The following is a 22,486-nucleotide window of genomic DNA, read 5'->3' on the forward strand; positions in this document are numbered from 1 at the left end:
CTGAAGGAGAATTTCCGCCCATCAGTTTGTGACCTAAAGCTCAAGTGCAGTTGGCTTAAGCAGCAGGACAATCATCTGATGCATGCAAGCAAGTCCTCCTCTGAATGGCTCAAAAGAAACAAAATGAAGGTTTTTGGAGCGGCCCAGTCAAAATCCTGAATCCCATTGACATGCTGTGACAGGACCTTAAATGGGTAGTTCATGTCCAAAAAGCCCCCAGTGAAGCAAAAGAAAAAAAATTATTCTGCAAAGAAGAATTCCTCCACAGCAATCTAAAAGACTCTTCACAAGTTATCACAAACATTTGATTGAAGTTGTTACTGCCAAAGGTCACAGAACCAGTTGTTAGGTTTATGGAGGCAATTACTTTATCTTATCGGTGATATGGATTTTTAACTCTTTCTCTTGTATAAATGGATAGATCGTTTAAAAGCTGCATTTTGTGTTAACTCATGCTGTCTTCACTAAAATTAGTTGGATGATCAGAAACATTTATATGTGACAGATTAGCAAAAATTGAAGAAATCAAATACTTTTTCACAGCACTGTAACAGGCCTGGTACTTGGGGTTAATGTCATTTGTGTACCTATACAGTGGGTCGTTTGCAGTGAGGGTGTATTTTCATGGTCATGTATGAATCACTCTAATGTAAACTCATTAAAAAACATATGAAAAAGAGAATAACTATAAGACTTTTAGTACAATTCAATTCAAAACAACTCATTGATCAGAGGCTAAAGCTGGGAAAGTTTACTAAGAAAAAGACTAAGAAGACATGAAAGCATTCTTCCTTCTCCGAAGTGCATGGAAAAATATTCCACTTCAGTCATGTCTGGGCAGTACTACTTTCTGGAAGTCTACATCACTGTGTATCATTATGATGAATTATGAGTGTGATATGAGTTTGGCCATGACTAATTACACTCTTGGCACACTGGGCAGGTAGAGAGAGTATATATACGGAAATCTGTGATGAATGGAAATCTGCTGTCAATTGGCAAGGTGGATAGGAGAACTACTTGTAGTTCAAAATTAAAACAGAGCATCTCAAAATTTTGATTTTTGATCCAGTTTTAATTTCATTACATGATTTAAATAAGAGAAGTAATCCAAATGTAACAGAAAACAACCCAGTTTACAATTTCACAAGTTTACAATTTTACTTTAATCTAGTAATTCTTCGGATTAGGTTATGGATTACAGTTTTAACAGGTGATTAGTAGTCTGTAGTGGAATGTATTTTAAAATAGCCCTGTTTAGTTGTTTAGCTGTTGATCCCAATGCCCAGTTTGTGAGTTTAGCACTGTATTTTGGGATTTTTCTGTGGTTACCCAAAAACTAGTGATAGTTTGCACCACTGCTAACACTGGTATAGTTAACAAGACTATTAGCCCTGAACTAAGTATTGTTATCTCTTCGTTCTGGGAGTTTTCTGGGGCTAACTATAAAAAACTGCTACTCATTTTTAAAATTTTTATTTAACTAGCCACTAAACCACTGCTAAGTGCAACATGACGCCAAATGAGTCAGTTAGCACAGGGCTAGCAATATCCTTCATCCTGGCAGAATAGACATATTCATGACTGTTTATAAATACACTGCGTGATAAGAGATGTGCAGGAGGAACAGCTATGCCATTAATTCAGTGTTTATTTTGTTCTTGTTCAAGAATCTGTTACCTAAAGTGCTAACAACATCTGGATGTTTCACCGTGGAAGTAAGTGGCACCGTTCTCCACAAACGCTGGAGAAGACCTGAATGACAGCAGCAAATTATGGCTTTTCTTTGCAACTAGCCATTCAGATCCACCTCTGATAACAATGAGAAACGTGTCCAGGCTGTACCATTGCTTAAAATTCAACCGTGATAACTACACAGATAAAAATATGAGCAAAACACATGACTACTTGAGATTGTTTATACTCTCAGACAGTAAAAGAGAGAGTGACATCAGAGAAGATGTAAGATAACTGTAAGAATGTAAGAAGATGCAAGTGTAAATTGTCTTGACCATAATGTTGCTTGACAACCATGGCATACTACGATGAACTACATTGCTTAACAGAATGTTAAATCTAATCTTCTCTGAAATATAACTTATTGTATATTGGGCTAGTGAAGTGTGTTGTCACAGATGACTGATTACATTAAATACATAACATAACTCAAGAGTCCCATGTTGACAGTTCAGGCTTTATTTGAGACAGCCAAATATGAATGGAATGGCATTTATTCAGCTTACAACAAAGTGTTTATACAATAACTGATTATGCATCTCAATTTATAGCACTGATATATAATTGCAATAAGTTTGCTTTAACCTTATACAGCAATTCCTTTAAATATCACTTCCATGATGTGACCACTGCCACACACTGTCATCACTAGTCCACAATGTAAAATAATCTTATTTAATTAAAAACAGAGATTTAAACCTTATAATAGGAATAATTGGACTAAATCAAATGTTATATGACACTGTAGGATATTGTAGGACATTATTGGACTAAATTAAAGTAATCATAATAATTATCTTATGAGTTAACAAGTAATACTTAGACATTTGTATAAATCAAAAAAAGAAAAGCTCGGCACTTTGGTATTGTGGGAACAACATTTTCATCATTGACATCTTTTCATGTATACAGTACATAGATACAACAAAAATGTTTACATAGTTTAGTTTACTGTGGATATGATGAATAAGACCAAGGTAAAAGTGCAAGTTTCTCATAGTGGGGTGAAATAACATTTTGGACAGTTATTTTTATGGGATTTTTATTACACAACATTATCCTCTGCAATGTTTAGCAAAAGCAGAAATGTGGAAATGCATTTACTATGATTACTATACTGTAAGATTCAGTATGTCATTGTCAGTACCAGAAAGGTTGTTATTGTATATGCCATTTACATAAAGCTAAGCTATTCCTTATATACATGTATGTTTAAAAGTTTGGAATCAGTTAAAAGTTTGGAATATTATTAATATTATTATTATCTGGTGGCAGATAACTGTATGACATAATTTTAAGGCTGGCTTTACACTGTGAAACTTGCATGCAAGTTTAGTTGCTTGAAACCTACATGAAACTAAATTGCACTTGATATATATATATATATATACTATTAACTATTGATTTTAAATTTAAATCTGCTAACTGGGTAGTAGGATACCCCTTCCATCTTCCCCGACCGGATCAATCAGATATCAATAAAATGTCATTTGGCCAGGGGTGCACAAGCTTTTGCATATGACTGCATAATAAAGTGAATATCCAAAATGCCTCCTGTTCCAAATCTTCAGGCAGGTAAATTGATAAAAAAAGGTTAATTATACAAAAATAAATAGTATAGTAAAACACTCTGTTTCCCAGAATAATTGAAATATTCAATAAAATGTCTAAAAATGCTGTTTATTGTCTAGCTTATTTTAATATACCTTGTTTGAGTTATTATTGTTTAAAAGTAGTAAAATGACAAGTGATTCCAGACTTTTGAGCAATGGTGTATTTTTGCTTTCTCCCTGCCTTTTTCTCTTTCTCTCTCTCTCTCTCTCTCTTTCTCCTCTCTCTCTCTTACTCTCTCTCACACACACACACACACACACACACACACACACACATACACAGTCCATGTGTATATTCTTTGGTGAATGTAAATGATTACCCAGAAAAACAGTGTTATTGCACCTTTGCAGACTCAGTTCCCACGGAGAGTCAGATGAATGATAAAAAACTGGCCTGAGGCCTTTCTGTTCTAATGTATGTTAGACATGTTCTATGCAGTCTTGCAGATATTTTGTAGTCCCAGCCAAACGAAGCAGGTGAAGGAGATCTCTCTCTCTCTCTCTCTCTCTCTCTCTCTCTCTCTCTCTCTGTCTCATTCTGCAGTGTTGTTGATGGAGCCCCAACCAATCTCAGCATAGACCTGTGTAACGTGCCAATAGACCACTGCCATCAGTTTAGACCACGCCCCCTGGGCCTCTGTACCAAAGGTCTCTGGGAAGGCCTCCACCAGCACTTCTAGAATAACTCCAGCCAGGATCTACAGGAAAGACAGAATAGATAGACAGGAGAGGATGTTAGTAGTAAGGCCTGGCCAATATATTGGCATATCATTGCTGTCCAAAGGAAAACATGTATTTCCATTTTTTTTAATTGTTACTTTTCCAAATTATTCAAGCATGGCATATGTCTTTTACACTGAGTGAACATTTCATGTTAATTGGACCAACATAAATTCTCCTAAAGTGCTTGGAATAAGATTCTTTTTACATTAACTTACATTAAAAGTAACAAATGTTTTTGCCCTCTCTCTATATTACCAGACAATAGTACATTTTCACAAATATATCAACACTCAGGCATTGTGGAAATTGGCAATGCTTTCTTTTGCAATCCTAGTACTATATAATTATTTTTGGGTACTAGATGTTTTGGGTAACATGATGATAAGTTCTGAGCTAAAATTATTTGCACTGAAATGCCAAACAGGTTCTAGATATTTAGTGAGCAAGTGTGAGATACAAACTCCAAAATTGGTTTGGGTAGCATGATGGTCATGAGTAATTTAAGTAAATCAGAGAGGCATGTCAGTTATTACTTTTGGAAACAGTCTATTGTACCATAAAAGCAACTCTTTGTCATTCGTTTCACACCCATATTTCATTTATAATCCTCTTGTTGGCTCTCATACAGCACCATTTTGAAACATGTAAACAATTCACAGTGAAAGCTAGCCTGGCTAAAATACAGCCTTACACAGAAGGGAGAGTTGTAAAGGGGTTGTATCTTGTGTTTTTCTTTCACTTATGACATTTGTGTGGTTTTATGCACCTGTTTATCTCTTAATTAAACAGGCTGTTTTTGTTGCTGTGCCTTTAAGGCTGATAGATGTAAATAGGCTCCGTTGTGACTGGCTGTCCTGCATTCTGCCTCCATCCAAAAAGTAGCATGGGATAAAACACTCCTTATAACTTCAGCTTGAATTTTTTTAAACTACTGGATTTTTTGCTGATGCATTTTTGGCAGAGTGATGAGTCTTGTCCATCTTTACTGATAAAGGACTAGGCCTCCCTTGGATTCTTCTTTTACATCCAAGCATGAGTTGCATTGCCTGTTTATGACATTTTTTGAACATTTCAGTGTTTCTGGTATTAAACTATCCCTGTCCCAACATTTTTGGAATGTGTTGCAAGCATCAATCTTAGAATGGATGTATATTTACAAGAAACAAAAAGATAACATATCGTTGTACTATTTTAGCTAAAACACAGGTCAAAGTAGATTAATAAATCACTGTTTTCCCACTAGTACAGATTATGAACTTATATCTGTTGATCTTCATTTCTGGTTGCCTTAAAACTGATGGGAGCACAAATGTGTTTTCTTTGCATTTTCTTTTAGTAAAGAAAAATCAGGATAAATATTCTCCAAGTCTCACTCACTTTGAAGTACCCTGGCTCCACGTTGTGTTTCACTGCGTGTGATTTGGCCACCACTTTGAGCACTTCTGCTGTTTTTTCTCCATCATGGACATTCTCCACCAATGTGTTGAGGGCACTCATCACCCTCAGAGCATGTTTCCTGAGCTGGGTGCTTGCCTGCATCTCTTCAGGATCATCTATGTGCCGGAACTGGCTGAAGAACTGCTTTGCTGAGGGGAAGCTTGTAAAGAGCCTAAAACACAGATCAGTCACATATCTCTTTTTTCTTTGTCTACTTGAATACAAATAAGACAAAATGCATTTATTCCATTCATGTTTGTTTATTTGAATTTATGATGAGGGTTGGTAAAGCAATACAACTAATACTAATATACTGTATATAAGTATTTTTTTATTATTAATTTTTTTTCATTAACAGAACCAAAAAATTTATTTATTCCCCTAAGGGCTTTTTTGACTGGAAACCAGATAAAGAAAAAATGGTCTGACTTTTCCACAGTACTGAACTATCTTGCTGAAAATAGGTGCTGGACCCCATCTAAAAGGAGTGGATCTGGATCTGGCACATATTAAGCCCTGCCCATATAGAAAAATTACTTGGCTTATATGTAGTTGTGCAGAAGAGGAGGAAAGATGGAACAGTGCATTAATTATGATTTACTTTGAGCGGGTGTGTTTATTTTGGCCTACCTGCTATCTCAGATATTCCTGGCATACCAGCGTTTGTAATATTTTGTTTAATTTAAAGGCCCATCAATACAGCACTCACAGTCTGGCCTTACTACACATTCATGCAGAAACTATTCTGACCATTCAAAAACAAGCTCCTACACTGTGCAACTGCAGGTCAAAACAAAGGGCCAGCTTGCAGTTCTTTCATTGAGGGTTTCTCTGGAGATCAAAGCACATGGCAAGCACTTTGTGGACACACACTTCTAAATTGGACACATGTAGAATTAAATTGGCTGTGGCCTCCACAGCCATCCATTGAATAGTGCTAGAATGGCTCAAAGGGGGGTTTCAGTGGCCTGTATTATGAATCAAACGAGGGGTCAAACCCCCTCTGTGTTTAGAGTCTCAATGGAGGAAGTAGGGCAATCATTTTTCCCTCTCTTTCTCTCTCTTTCATCCTCCTTCTCTTTTCTGTATCTCTTTCATCATCATGGCTCTACTCTTTTTTCCTTTCCCTTATGACAAAGAACATTCACTGCCAAAAACAGCAACCATTTACCTACTGCTATCAAGCCCCATTTCCCTATCTATCTATCTATCTATCTATCTATCTATCTATCTATCTATCTATCTATCTATCTATCTATCTATCTATCTATCTATCTATCTATCTATCTATCTATCTATCTATCCACCCATCCATCCAGGTGGTGGTGGGGGGGGCTTTGCACAAATCATCCTTCTTACACAAAGCATTTCTTTTCTACAACACAAACAAAATGCATAGGTACTGTCCAAAGAAAAACATGTATCTCAATTTTTGTTGATTTTTATTTTTCTACATCATTTAAACACAGCAGCTGTTCTTTACATTCTGTGAAAATGTAATGAAGAACTGATCAATACAAATCACTTAGAATAAAACCTCTTTGCATTAAAAGTTAAGAATCTTCTGTAAAGTTATTAAGTTATTCTGGAGATCTGCTTGTCTTTGGACTGTGATGATATATGTAGTTATATAATTCATATGGGGCACGTCAATATTACATAGCTGCCTTTGAGTAAATGTTATTAATTTTCTCATCTGGTAGTTTAGACCATGTTTTCATCTTATGGTGAGAGCATGAGGGGAGGCTGCGATTAAAGGAGGGGAGAGAACTTGTGCTGCTACTGCTTTTGGCTAGAGGGTTGGAACCCCCCACCCTGCTTTGGACAGTGATAAGACTGGCAGATAGGACTGAGGAACAAGGAGGTGATAGGATAATGGCTTGAGAACTGAGTCACTGGAAAGTTGAGATAGGACTCCGTAGGGCATTAGACTGGAAGAAGGATGAGTTCTACTCCCAATTTCAATTCATTTTTTAGAATAAAACAAGGATCCCATGTAACTGAAAACGACACAACAGTGAACTTTAAAGGTGTGGAAAAGTATCCCTGCAGGGATTTTACCAGCGAGGTGCACTCAGGGCCTTCTAGGCCTCCAGAGAATTCTTTAAGATTTCTTTGAACTAAAAAAACATGCATGTCTGTTATTTTTAGTTAAAGTTTATTTAACATACTCATTATGCTTGTACTACAAGTATTTGTAGTAAATCTTATATTCTGGTTGAAAACTAATGGATTATACTCCCAATAGAAAATAACCCAATCAGGATTCTAACATCTCAAATGAAACACTAACAACATTAGTAACTGATGTGAAAGTGAAATTAATCAATTCCATTTTGATTTACAAAGAGTGGGACCCATTTGTTTTTTATGTGAATCGCTGTTAGCTTAACTGTTAGACATGTTTCTAGAATCCCATAGAGGTGCTTATAAAAATTAGCATTATTGTAGAATTTGACTTGTAGAATTTGACATTGGCTTGTATGGCCTACACAAAATGTTTATTTCTAATTGCTGGATTTTAAACACATTTAATTAACAGAAATAGTCAAATGAAATTTAAATGAAATTAATTACTCTACTTCCCTGTCTTTTCCAAATGCTTATCCATCTCACTGTACTTCTAGTGCACTTATCTACCACTGCAACAACACACGGAACGTATCTGCTCCACATGAGACAACATCTGCTCCAGCTGTTTCATCCTGCTTCTAAGATAATCACAGCAAGAAAAAAGGAATGTGTGTGTTTAAGTGGAAAAAACATTTCTCTCTGAGAGACTGTCTGGGAGATGTGTGTATGTGTCTGATTGAGTCTAATAATACATATGAGAAAACTGCATGCGCTCCCCCAATCCAACTCAATAGTGTTGACTTCTGCTGGCAAGTGTTGGTTTCTTGAAGAAACAGGAGTGGAGACTTTGTCGAGGAAAAAGAAGTTTAATAAACGCACATCTTCTCAACCAAGCAAGTCTAACTAAGCTTCCACAAGCTTATGGACTTATAGTCAACCATGTAAACCATGCCCTCTAGTTGTCTCTTTGTCTAAACAACCCAGAAAGCCCCTACTGGATGGGCAACTGCCTCTATCTTGGTAAATAAAATAAGAGGTGTTGAGGCCCACCCAGGAATTTACAGTCTCCCCCACCTAGGAGCCAGGATGTCTCAGAGATATCCCTTCAACAAATGGCTGCTCTCCACATCCTGTGGAATTTTTTTGTCCTAAATCAAGAAATCAGGGGACAAAAGTTTGATGTCATGTCTAATGGCTCAGGAAATATGGACCAAAATGCAGGGGTGTGGCTAAACTAAGGCCCCATCTATGGATTAAAACTGCGAGACAGCAATTTTTTAACATAGTTTTGTTATTTAAGACTTTTAAAAAGTCATGATAAATCTAAAAGTTGCCATGTTCATATTAAAAATCTAAAAAAAATATCTAAAAGAAATTTAAGGGGTAGGGTTTGGGACAGCCACCTTCCAATGCGCAATTGCTGGTATTAGTATGTAGTGTGATGTGCTGGTCCAGCCACTGCAATGTTGCCAAGTTGTTTACACAAGGCAGTATCACTGCTTGGTTGAGAGTGGTCTACCACCAATATCAAATCAAGAGCACCTCTGTAGTCAGAAACTGACCACTGATGACAGTCTTAAAGGCTAGCTAGATGGCTAACACAAACTGAGCATCACAATATGCAGTCTCTAACTGTACACAAGCTAAGTGGAGCTACAAGGTAGGGGTTTCTACTAAAGTTAACATGAGTATATCTTTTAAAGGTGCTGGTATGAGATGCCCCTCCAGGAACAAATCTAATTTAGCAGAGGTGAAAAGGTCTAATTAAAAACCTACTGCTACACCCCTTGAGGTGTTATCTTTAGATGAGGATGTTTCATAGTCCTGAATGCTTAAAAGAACACAAATTACCATTGAAGGCCCTGAAGGAAAAAATGTACTTAACTTTAATGTATAATGAGATTTTTGCCATGAAGTGTTCACACAATGTGAAAAGCAGCTCGTACTTTCCATAAACAAAGGCTTCCAGGTCTTCAGAAGCCTAATGCAAAAATATGTACATCATTTTTCAGTACATTTTACTTGATAGAATCATCATGCTTGTTATATTTAAACTCTACAAGTATTGTAATAGTAATTTTACTTTATCAAGTTTTGGTTTGAAACAAACAGATTAAGGGATCACTCCCAGCCATGTGAGCATTCACATTGATTAGGACTTCAGGAGCTGAACTGAAGGCCTAATGAGTGAGATTACATTAAAACACAATTAGCAACTGGCAGCAGGAAGTTTGAATTGAGTATGTAAATTTTGTCTGAAAAAAAAATGTAACTCATGGCTTTCTAGAAGTTTGAGATACAGCACTGACTGTGAGTATGAATGTTTGACTGACCAATCTGTTTCAGTCAGATTTCAAAAAAGACTCACTGTAAGAGTCACTATAAAACTGCAACATACAGGGTAAAACATATGTTTTTATGTCTGTTACAAGCTTCAATTAAAAAATAGAATGCTCTTTACGAGCTGTCCACATTCAATCTAGAAGGGCCAAAAACTGTTTGTGTGATTTGCTGTTAGCTTAGCACTAACATACTACTAGAATCCCATAAGGGTGCTAGCAGAAAATAATATCACGGTAGAGGTGTTTTTCCTAGTTTTTGACCAGGTTTTTTATTTATGACCCCAACTAAGGCCCAGCTCTCCATTATATTCTAGTATGTACCATTTCAGTGTTTTAGACTGCATTTACAGGCCTATTTTATCTGATAAAGTTCTAGTCTCAGTTATGACGTGCATCAACGTGGCACACTTTAGTGAGTTCCTCTTCTAACACACCTGATTGAACCCATCAGACACTAAAGAACGAGCTGATGAATGTGTATATTGTATAAGCCTGTTTCCCAGACTAAGATTAATCCAAAGCCTAGACTAAAAAGTATTGTCAAATATGAATCACTATTTGTGTTACAGTTCTGTCATTGACTAGATTTAATACAAGGAAACTGGCCCTATGAGTTTTCTTGGCAAAAAACATAAGGGAGGTGTGCTTTCCCCTAATGTTACTACACCCCCCAACACTTCACTGCGGATAGAATTTACTCGTAAATGGTACACTGATGTCTGCACTGCACTGAATATGGTTGGCTATGTACAATGGATGTCAGAGGGAGAATTTCTCATGAAGAAATTAGTCAGCTGTCATACACTAAGCTCTCTAAAATACCTCCAGACCTGAGAAACTGTACACTTAATTAATTGATTTGTTCATTCATACATTCATTCATCCACAGATTAATGCTAGTCCACAGATTGATGGAGAATTCCGCTAATTGTTTAAAATTTCTGCGTAGTTCAATCATTTAGATCTAAAATAGTCCATAAAGAAAACTTTTTTTGTTTACCATTATTTATGTAAAAATTTAGCCCTGTCCACATGTATTCAGAAATTTCTGAAAATGCTCTCCAGACTGGAGAATTTTGAAAGTTACATTGTCAGTGTTTTCATGTAGCCAGGAAAAATGCATGCAGAACTCTGTCTAAAACATGACTGACATCTAGATTTTTTCTGTGTGCCCTGCGATTTGGGGATTAATGATGTTTATAAATTAATTTAGCTATTTTATCTAATAAACCACAGTGCAGAGGTATCAGAATGTACTGCATTCAGATTTTTTAATGGGTTGTCACCTCAGAAATGCAATTAAACTATCTCAGTTATTCTGAAGACATGTGACTTGATGACCATTAACCCCTTTAAATCACAGGCTTATTACATACTAAGGCTTATTATTCAGTAAATACAGGGACTTCACTGTAAACTGGCTGAGCTACTGTTAGGTCATATAAGTGTGTAATAAAACTTAGGACCTGCCAGTGGGCTCTGGCCATTTAAGGACTGCGTGGATGTTTTAGAAATGGCTGTATTACATTGGCAATGTAAAAAAATCCCACAACAGCAAGCGGTAAACTTTCTTTCACTTTAAAGCTTTTATTTTTTGGCAGAAACTGGATTTCGAATCTGCCTAAAATATTGAGGTACAAAGGCATGAAATCTAAAGGTCATTGTCTTTGTAACATGTTGTCATAAAGTTAGAAAAAACGTGCTCTACGTTTGGTGCAGTATGCATGGTCACTATGTTCTTATTGAAGCTTATTAAGGTATTTAAAATCATTTTTTATTGCCCTTTATGCATGCATAGGTTTAATGGTCATGAAATAGCTATATTTGTATTGAGTAAATTTGTTTCCCTACCATTAATCATTTCACACCAAACCACTCTGAATTAGTTCGTTTACATCTCTATGATTTAATTATGCTGAAATTTTAAAAAATGGTTGAAATGCCCCTTTAAATGACTTGAAACATTTGCATGATTTGAATGAGCTCTGCCAAAACAAAATAAACAGAACGACACAATTAAGAAACACTAGAATGGAAGAAACGTACACACACTGAGAGAGAGAGAGAGAGAGAGAGAGAGAGAGAGAGAGAGAGAGAGAGAGAGAGAGAGAGAGAGTAGCTGACCTACTTAAGATGAATATGAAGTGCTTAAAGTTCTTTCTCTGCTGCTGTGCAAACTAAGGATGTTGACCCTCAGGACTCCTTAGCAGTCCTGCCCTTTCACACTCTCGCTCACACATTCTCTCTCACACATAAACGCAAAACTAAAACTGTATGCAGCAGTGTGGAATCCTGTTTTCAACTCGTATACATTTACTCCATCTGTACCACACAGTTAATAAATCACAGGACTTCTCGTTTTCATCTACTGTGTGAAAAAATGGATGCACAATGGTGAATGTTATCTATATTTGCCTGAAGCACACAGGAACACGAGTGCACACAGACACTCAAACATGCACATTCTGTCAGCCACAGAATGAAAACTCACTCAGGTCGCCGTGATCACATGATCCAAAAAGTTCATACCAGCTGCATAACAAGTCTTGGATTTTCTTAGTAAACGTACAGAAATGTGATGGAGAGATTAATCTCTCCCTTTTTGGTGCTTCTCCTGAGCAAACAGTGAAACTATTGAAAAGGTACAGCACTGTGCAAAAGTCAAAGACCATTTATTTAACTTCCATCCAATATAGCTATAAATGGCCATTATGTTATTTATTTTTTCAGCGTCAGGAAAAAACAAACATATTGTATCATGTTCAAGAAATGCTTTTGGGTGTTGGTTTTAGTTAGGTTTCAACATTCATTTGTGGAATTTTTCTGCTCTTATTACAAAGGCCAGGGTTAGGTACGCCTGGGGGATTATGTCTAAGGAGCGTTAAAAAGAGCTGAGAGAGTCAGACATGAGCTGAGCAGAGAATGAGCTGTTAGTAAAGAGAACACTCTGCCGGCATGGCTGTGGTCAACAACAACTTGACAGGTGTTGGCAGTCTCATATTCTTTATATATTTTAATCAGTTTTAACTCCAGTTCTGAAAACTGTTTTTTTCCAGTTGTTTTCCTTCCTCATGCAAGTGGATTATCTAATATCTTATCTCCTCAGAAACATCTCCTGAAAGATTAACTTGTACTTAATTGCAATTTTTGAGTGGAAAGTAAATAAATGAAGGGTGGTCTGACTTTTGCACAGTACCGAACAAATTCTGTTCAACTGCTGCTAAATCTGTCAGCTCTGAATGAACTGAAGAACAGGCTGACACTGCTTTTCTTCTCCTCTGAACATTTAGATCCATCCATCTATTCATCCTTCAAATGGACATTCTGGCTAAAATGGAAAAAGCAACGATTGGTACATCTGTTGTAAACATGCTTACTCCTACAGTGGTGCAGTAATAGTCTCTACAGCAAGATTTTCTGGTCAAAAATGTATCTTGAAGGTGGGAAGAGCATTTGAAAAACTGCAAGCATTGTGGGATACTTGAGGGCGGCTGTGTATGTTTTCTCACTAGCTGGCTAAAGCAGAAAGAAACCAGATTGCTAAAATTACTATAAGGCAAATATCACATCTGTATTTATCAGCTTCTACATCAATGACTATGCTACCAGTTAGGATTTGCCAGTTCCCAGTGGTTGTATGATGTGTTTGTGTAATGCATGCCGGATATTGTAGTGATGGAAAAAAACCCCATGAAATCATGAATTCTGAGTGATGTGATAAAGTGCTACACCACGCAACATAAGACATGTGACAAATAACATCAAACAGTATGAATCAGGAATGTCACTTTAACTCAGTCAGTCATTTTTTTCATTCCTTCATGCATCCATCCTTTCATCCATCCATGCATACATACAGTCACATGCAAAAGTTTGGGCAAGTACTTATGCATATTTTTTGTCACCAAAATGTGTAATTTAATCAGGGGTGTTCAAACTATTGCATATGACTGTACATACCTATATCTGTACATTAATCCCCCAAATTCTTCAGTCAGTCAGCCTTCATTTTTGCATCTGTCCATCTATTCATCCATCCATCTCTTCCTCCATCTGTCTCTCTATTTGTCCATTCACAGATTCATGTGTTGATTCATTCATCCAGTCTGTAAGTCTGTCAGTGAGTCAGTCAGTCAGGGATTCAAATTTGCATCTCTTACTCAATCATTAATCCCCCTGTTTGAAAATTAGACTGGCACATTCCTGCAGTGTGGGGGGGGGGGGGGGGGGGGGGGGTTTGTGTGTGTGGTGCTGAAAGATGTAGACTAAGGTTTTATAGACTGATGAGTCTACATTTCAAGTACAAATTGTGAAAAGCAGAAGATGAAACCAACTTCTAAGACTGAACTTTGGAGGTGTGAAAAATATCTCTGACATTTATAAAATTTTTTTTGAGAAACTGAACACAAGCCACATAAAAATAATACATTTAGTTCTTGAGGCTTCTGTACATGTTTCTGTTAAATAGCTCTGTTTTTCGCCCAGCAACGTATACTGCTTTAAATGTAGTTTATCCAAACAAAAATGAAATAAGTTGAAAAAAACATTCAGATAATATTGAAATTAAATACATTCTCATTCGTTTTCATTTAATTTTACACTTTATTCCAATGCTTTTTACTTTCACATCAACACTTACTTTCCTAGAAGATGTCTCTTCCAGGATTTGTACTTTACATAAGAAAGTCCGCCCGAAGACTGCTGGGATAGGCTCCAGCACCCCCCTGCGACCCTGACGGAGAAGCGGCTTAGAAAATGGATGGATGGATGGGATGGATAAGAAAACCACATTGTGTGTACTAATTGTACGTACTATAAGGGCACCACACACTCCTACAGACCCACCCAGATTTTTTCTATCAATAGAAACACAGGGGCCTGTGTTTGATTTTATTGTGGTGATATTTACTGTTCTACTTTGAGGTATAATATTAATAATTATAATTATTGTTGTTTTACAGTCTCTGTCACTTCATATGTCTTCCAAATACTTTCATGCATTTAGGTTTGATAGCTCATCTGGTTCAAGTAACACAGAGTTCTCTTGAATTAATTGTGCTTGTACCTGTTTACAATACATTCCTAGTAAATGGTACGACTAGCTCCTCAGGCTGTTACAGTTAACTCCGCTTATGAGGTGAGGTGTAACATTCGTACTCACAACACTTTCGGCTGTTCACAAAATTAAGTTTCCTGGTTGCTTGTAGCAGATACATATAGGTTGCTTGTATATAAAAAGCTCAAAATCTTTTAGAAAAGTCCAGTATGTGTTAAGTTGTACCACACTCTGCCCTACCCCTACTATTGTTAGACAGCTGTGAGCATCAATTAGAATTTGAATGTAGATTGCAATTAGAATCTGCATCAGAACTGGATTTCAAATTAGAATCGAAATCTCAATTGGAATTGGGATCCAAAACAGAATTAGAATCTAAGCCAGAATTAGAATGCAGGGTTACAATGGCAATCAAAATTGAGAATTAGAATTAAGATGAAAAATTAGAATTGGAACCTAAATTAAAATTGGAATCAAAACCAAAATTAACATCTTAATGAGTAGTATAGTCCAGTTCAGAAAGTCAGAATAAAGAACTACAATCTAAATCTGAATTAAAACACAAAGCAGAATTAGAATCTAATTCAGAGTTAGAATCCAAATCAGAAACGCAAATGTGCACAGAACCAAAATGTACAGTGCAGAGGTGCAGAGGTGAGACAAGGAAACACTGATCTAAAAATAAATCCAATTAATCTGAGGAGAGGAAGAATGAGAGAAAGAGAGAGAGAGAGAGAGAGAGAGAGAGACTGAGAAACAAATAGTAATACCTCATAAGCACTGCGACTCCTGCAGCTTCTTTGTTCTCATACACTTTTGCCCAGGTGTTTTGAATGGTAGCTCTTTCACCATCTGTGAGTGCCTCTGGTCTTTCCATCTGTTCCTGCACTTCCCCGTTTCTCTCCATCTCACAGCCTTGCCGGTATATGCTCACACACACACAGACACCAGACACACACATACACAGTTTTAAAACTCTTTTGAACCCCTCAAAATTCTCTCTCTCTCTCTCTCTCTCTCTCTCTCTCGTTTACTTTTTGGTGAGTGTCCAAGTCAAAGTAAATGGCATATGCTGAATGAATAATACCCTCCCACTTCCATCTTTTATATTCTCTCTCACTCTAGCTCACTCACTCACTCACTCATTCATTTCCTCCCCTATACCATTTGCCCACCTCCGTCTCTAAATTCTATACCATTCAGCCAACCTTCTGCCTTTCTCTCTCTGCCACCCTCCCCCCCCCCACCCCCCCAAGCTATCCTATTTCACTCACACACAGCTTTTCTAACCTCTCTTCCACCCCACCCCTCCTTTAAACTCTGCCCTTTTTTATCAGGCGACTGCAAATTCATTCTTAGTCAGCATAAGTTGCATAACACAGTTGTGTTATAATCCTCCCCTACTGCTCTAAACTGTGAGTATGTAAAGCATTGTGTGGCCTGTGTTTGCAGGCATCAGGAAATCGTCAAGAGAACCACACCAAGATGTCACAGCAGGAAAGCTAATGAAAGGATTCAGAAGTTATTTATCCCCTAGGACTCAGGGATAAAACTCAGGGAGTTTTCTGTACAATGGCAACAGAGTCAATTCACACTTTTACAAACATTCAGCTCCCTATAAGTTATTTATTTAAACACGGAGGTGATCCACACAAAAGGGACATTTTGTGTTCCTGGTGTATATATATGTTCTTTATTCAGTTAGAATGAAAATCCAAATGACAATTTCAATCCAAATCAGAAGCAAAAGAAGAACTGAAATCTGAATCAGAAATAAAATCCAAGCAGAATTAAATCATCCATCCATCCATCCATTTTCTAAGCCGCTTCACAGCGAGGAGGGCCTGGGTTCGATTCCCCAGCCGGGTGACCAGGGTCCTCTCTGTATGGAGTTTGCATGTTCTTCCCGTGTCTGTGTGGGTTCTCCGGTTTCCTCCCACAGTCCAAAGACATGCAGTCAGGTCGATTGGACATGCTAAATTGCCCCTAGGTGTGAGTGTGTGAGTGACTGTCTGTGTCTGTCTGTCTGCCCTGCGATGGACTGGCGACCTGTCCAGGGTGTATCCTGCCTTCCGCCCGATGACTGCTGGGATAGGCTCCAGCACCCCCTGTGACCCTGACAGAGAATTAAATCAAATCAGAGCAAAAAAATCTAAATTAGAATTACAATTCAAATCAAAATTACAATCTAAATCAGAATTAGAATAAAATCAAGATTAAAACAAAATTAGAACCAAACATATCTAAAATCCAAATCAGAACTAAAATCTAAATCAGACCTCATATCCAAATCAGAATAATCAAAATTCTAATAAAAATCCAAAAAATGTAAAAAAAGAAGAATCCTTATAAAAAACTCTAATGTGAAGTAAAATCAGAATTAGAATGCAAATCAGGAAGCTGAATCAATTACAGACTGTGGTTGAGCAAGGAAAACCCCCTGGGGGAAAACGGGGAAAATGTCTGTATTCTTGTTTTTGAACCCTGAACCAAATTTGTGAAAACTCCTCCACGGAGTCTGTGCATGGTTATGAGGCCAGTCTGAGTGGTTATGGAGGCCAGATGGTACCCTGGAGTAGAGTCTTAGGTTAAGTTTACATAATCAAACTAGAGGCCATATCACAGAAACTTCCTATGTTTTTGTCTTAACTTCAAATCTGACAGGTCGAATTTGCAAGAAGGAAGCAAATCTGGTGGAGATCATGTGTGCAGCGTCTGAGGGTTTTAAAACGCTGTTAGAAAAACAAAAAAAACAGTCAATGCACAGTTTTCAATGTAGATGAATGTAGCGTCGTTCTGCTGGTTATAGCGAACTATGCTGCCTGGCAGTGCACAAAACAATTGAAACAGACGGTTAAAACAAACGTTAAGACAGGTCTGGGGTTGTCTTAAAGGTAGGACAGAATTGAGGACATTTTGCCTAGTGAGGATGTTTCTATAATACTGATTTCTTATCTGGAGCTAGGACAAGATAATGAACTTAAGAACTGCTGTTCTGTGAAAGCCTCTGTCCTAAATTCAATCCTAACTAAAGTTGTCATGATGACTGAACAGATAAGACTGAAGTGGTTTCTGTAATATGGCCCCAGCTCTGTAAAGCTGGCCCTCTTCACACATGCTGTAAACATGCAAAGACTTACCAGCAATCATCATCCATAAAACACACATTAGTGTGGCTTTCAGAATGTATGTATTTCAGAATATGAATCTCTGTCATGTGTGATGTCTCTGGGTGTGGTTAATATTCAACTGGGATGTAAAACCGTCCATTGTGAGCTACACTGGCCTTGTAGTTACAGTGCAAAATGATCTAGCTACAGGGCTGATTGACAAGATTTGGGGTAAGAGGAAATTTGTGCACATTTGATTTTTGCTAGTATTTCTTTCTCCATTGTTGGAGAACCCAGACAGCGAGCCTATCAGTCCACTGGCTTGATAAGGTCTGCAACCTGCTGACTGTTTGCCACCTCTGGTCCACTCTTACACCACCCAGACTATCCTGCATACAATCTTTAAGTAGTGTTTAATCTCCTCAAACTTAACCTTTTATTTTAGAAAATAAACTAGGACAGATGTTACAAACTGAAAAAGAAAAGAAATAATGACTGAAATGATTTTTAGAGAAAATGTGGTTCCTGACACTGTGCTAGAATAAAATTATTTACTAAACTAATTTAAGAAAGAATAGAAGGAAAAATAAGTAAATTGGGCTGTGAGTGGAAAATGAGTGAGGGCAAGTGGAATTTTCTCTAATAATCTATTTAAACACTGATGGGCTGCACAGAAAACATTGAGCAAAGCACCAGCGGGCTGTCAGCTTTGCCATCAGTGGGTCAGCAGCGGCCCACTATCCACGTACTCTCCACATACTCTGATCATAACATTTTTCTCTCCATGAAGTTAATGTAAAGTTATAATAAAAGATATTAACATCAAGGTGTTGCAAAAATCAATGTTATAAAGTTGTAAAATATTCAGATAAGATAACCAGTGACAAACATAGGATTGATGGCTTGTTTGATGATCGTGTTCAGAAACACAGAGGACGTTTTTTCCACTGCACATTCTGTAATAAGAACTGTCCCAAACAGGAATCAGTGGAACTTACAGTTCTGGTTCTAGTTTATTTCCCACCTGCTAAGAAGGGGGCTGAAACCATCACAATAACCCGGATTAAGATTTTAATCTTTCACAGTAATGTACATTCAAAAATTAGATACACTGATAAAAGGACTGAAGGGTATTTTTTGTTACACGAAAGACAATAGTGTAAGGAAAATACCCATGAAAGAGGCTCCCCCCTAGTAGTTGGTATCTAATTGTAAAACCAAGTGTTGAAATAGGTCAAAAGGTAATAAAGCTGCAGTTTTAGCATTTGCTGAAATCACTAAAGCAGGCTTTGTGAGTTTATCCATGCTCAGACAAGTCCATTAGAGAACATAACTACACATCACACAGCATGTCACAGAATACACTTAATGATACACTTCACGATACACTTAACGTTCACAAAATGGACTGGGTGTGCAAATCACTTGTCTCCACTTTTGATGGGTTTGATGGCTGCTCCCTTTTCCCTTTATATTAGCTAACAGCTGCCTGTCTGCTTTATACCTTGGGGCACTTTATAACCCTGCCTGCTAATAAGCCACGCTGTACAATATAATCTTTATCCTGTTCTGAGAAGTTGTTTTGGAGGTTAGGGCATTTCTCATGACAGCCAATGTGGGTTAAACACCTATTACAAACTGGTAATGCAACATTACAGACATGCCAACATCAGAACCAGCATCACAACAGTGCACCAAGTACAATGTCTTGTTTGTCATACTGTGCATGAGGGAACTCAAACCCAGCCCAGGGCTAACTGGACTGTGTTTTTTTGTCTTTAAAGCAAAACATAAAATGCCCACATTTTCCTTAAATGTACGCAGTCAAGCTTTGTTAAGTAAGTTGGTTGAAGCTTCTTTGGTTTAGCAAAGGAGCTATAAGACTAAAGTAGCTAATGAGTAATGGAAGCTGAATTACACAGATTCACACCAGGTGAGAGCCTTTACTTTTACTCCCTGATTGGACAATGTGAAAATGTACAATCACTGGGTAAGACTGATGTTATAAATGAGGAATGATGATGTCTTGACTAGCCAACTCTCAGCTGAACAAGCAGATAACCACCTGCTCATCCAGTGTCTTTTCTGAAATCAAGTGTATTAATACAGAGTTTTACTTCAGCAAATGCCTCTACTCTTCAAGGAAGATTTTATGTCTTGGAACATTGCAGTGAGGATTTATTTGCATTCAGCCACAAGAGAATTAGTGAGGTCTAGTACTGATGTTGAATGATTAGTTCCGGATCCCAAACTCCACTCCAGATCGTCCCAACGGTATTGGATGGAGCTCAGTCACTCCAGAGAACACAGCTTCTCTGCTCTTTATATGAAGGTCTTTATAACCATCTAGCTATCACTTGTCATTGGGAATGGTGGCCATATGCTCATGTGCAGCTGCTCCAGAGCATCACATTATACTGGCAAAGCTTTTCTTTGGAGATTATACATTGTGTGCAGAGTTGAATGTCTCTGTCAACAACGGGGGCACCTTTGCACATACAGTGCACAAACAACATTTCACTGGGACATCTTTTAAGGTGCAGCTGGACCCTCAACTCTGGGCAGCTAGATATGTTCAGCTAAAGTGAATGCACATGAACGTGTTTGGCTCAGAAATCTACACAGTGAAAGGACATTTTTGTTATTTTTGTCAGTGATGTCACTTTAGGAAACTCATAGATCAGTACAGGACCTCTGTTTTGTGATAACATATTCACCGAGCAAACAGAGATTGATCTAAAGACCTGATTTGTGGCTGTTTTTTTTATTCTTTGATTTCTGATTCTTCTCTGAATAGTGCCAATCTAGAGGTACTCAGAGTATATCAGACACTTCATAAATAACACTGATTTTACTGATTATGTGTTGAAAGCATTACATGAGGATCAAACACTCACATATCTTACTGTCTGAGGCAGAGGGACATTTTACAAGGGCCTTACTGACCTCTATAGACTGATATGAGTTATTACACTCAGCAGTGTAATGCAGCACAGTTGCCCTACTGTCTGCATAATATAAATGCAATACTACTACTACTAACAATAATAATAATAATAATAATAATAATTGTAGTGTTAGCAGTTGTAGTAATAATAGTAACAGTATTAGAAATAGCAGTAGTAGTACTAGCAGTAGTAGTAGTGATAGAAGCAGTACACTCTCAGAAATAAATGTATGAAACTGTCACTTTGGCAGTACCCCTCTTGTCTCTGGGGTGCTACCCTTGAGGGTACATCTCAGTATCTCAGTATCTTTATTCAGGGAACATAATTGTACCATAATCCATTTAAATTATATTTTCTAAGATGTGTTGACTCCACATCTCCCGTCTCTTCTCAAGGCTTTTTATTTCATTGTTCTGTTTTAAAATATTAGGTTATGAAAAGGTACAAATCCGTACTTTTCATCTGGGAAAAAACTTATATAAGGTAGACAACTGGACCTCAAAACCACTGTTGTACCTTTGAGGGTACATTATTTGTACCTTGATAAATGAAAAATGTATCTGCACAGAACCTTTATTTCTAAAAGTGTATTGGCAATAATAATAGTGCTAATGGTAGTAGTAATAATAGTAATAGTGGTAACCGTAGTATTAATAATAGTAATAGTGACTGCAGTAGTAGTAGCAGTAGTAGTAATAACAGTATTAGTGGTAATAATAGTAGTAATAACAGTAATACTGGTAATAGTAGTATTAATAATAGTAATAGGAACTGTAGTAGTAGTAGTAGCAGTTATAGTAACAGTAGTAATAATAGTAACAGTGGTGGTAGCAGTAATAGTACTAGTAACAGTGGTAATAGTAGTAGTGGTAATATTAGTAGTAGTGGTGGTAATAATGGAAGTAGTAGTAGCACAAGAAATGATGGTAGTAGTAGTGGCAGTGATAGTAGTAATAGTTGCAGTAAAAGAGCTTTAGTAGGCATAGCAATAGTCATACTATCAAGAGTGATAGTGGTAGTAGTAGCAGCAGTAATAATAATATTGATGGTGTTGTTATTATTATTATTAGTAATAGTAGTAATACTGTTATTGTTATCATTAGCATTAGTTGGAAATAATTGATTAGTAGACCAAATGTCATATTGGAAAAATAATCATGTTATTTATTTCTAAAAATGATAATGTGAATAACACACTGTAACAGTTAGTATGTCTACATCATTTTATTAAAATGATGGACAGTGTGTACAATTTATGACATTGATTCCCGAGTGTAATGAAAATAACAAAGAAGAAGAAGAAAAAGATGAAGAAGACAAAGATATTAATATGTATTATATTTTATGGAGTTAATTATATTTTAAATATAATACTATATTTTGAGACATTCAGTATTTGGACAGATTATTTTACTTCCCACCTGTCTGTCGTGATCTGTCGAGCCAG

The 22,486-nt window shown here is 37.1% G+C and overlaps 1 protein-coding gene across 1 annotated transcript; it reads right to left on the reverse strand.

Annotated features, from left to right (window-relative positions):
* Window positions 1-2,175: 2,175 nt before the first annotated feature.
* LOC108411791 (cytoglobin-2-like) lies at window positions 2,176-16,181 on the reverse strand. Its single transcript, XM_017683538.2, has 3 exons — window positions 15,752-16,181; window positions 5,451-5,682; window positions 2,176-4,048 (listed from the first exon to the last, which is right to left on the reverse strand). Exons 1-3 carry the CDS (start codon window positions 15,940-15,942, stop codon window positions 3,884-3,886), a joined length of 588 nt encoding a protein of 195 aa, XP_017539027.1. The 5' UTR covers window positions 15,943-16,181; the 3' UTR covers window positions 2,176-3,883.
* Between the last annotated feature and the right edge of the window lie 6,305 nt (window positions 16,182-22,486).

The sequence above is a fragment of the Pygocentrus nattereri genome, chromosome 1, assembly GCF_015220715.1.
Source record: "Pygocentrus nattereri isolate fPygNat1 chromosome 1, fPygNat1.pri, whole genome shotgun sequence".
Taxonomy (NCBI): domain Eukaryota; kingdom Metazoa; phylum Chordata; class Actinopteri; order Characiformes; family Serrasalmidae; genus Pygocentrus; species Pygocentrus nattereri.

Bases quoted from the DNA above. Each gene is read 5' to 3' on its own strand.
- LOC108411791 (XM_017683538.2), bottom strand. From the start codon at position 15,942: ATGTGTGTGTCTGGTGTCTGTGTGTGTGTGAGCATATACCGGCAAGGC. The intron at 5,683-15,751 runs GTATTACTATTT...TCTGTGTTTTAG, and splicing joins GGAGTCGCAGTGCTTATGAG to GCTCTTTACAAGCTTCCCCT. The intron at 4,049-5,450 runs GTGAGTGAGACT...TCTTTCCTGTAG, and splicing joins TGGAGCCAGGGTACTTCAAA to ATCCTGGCTGGAGTTATTCT.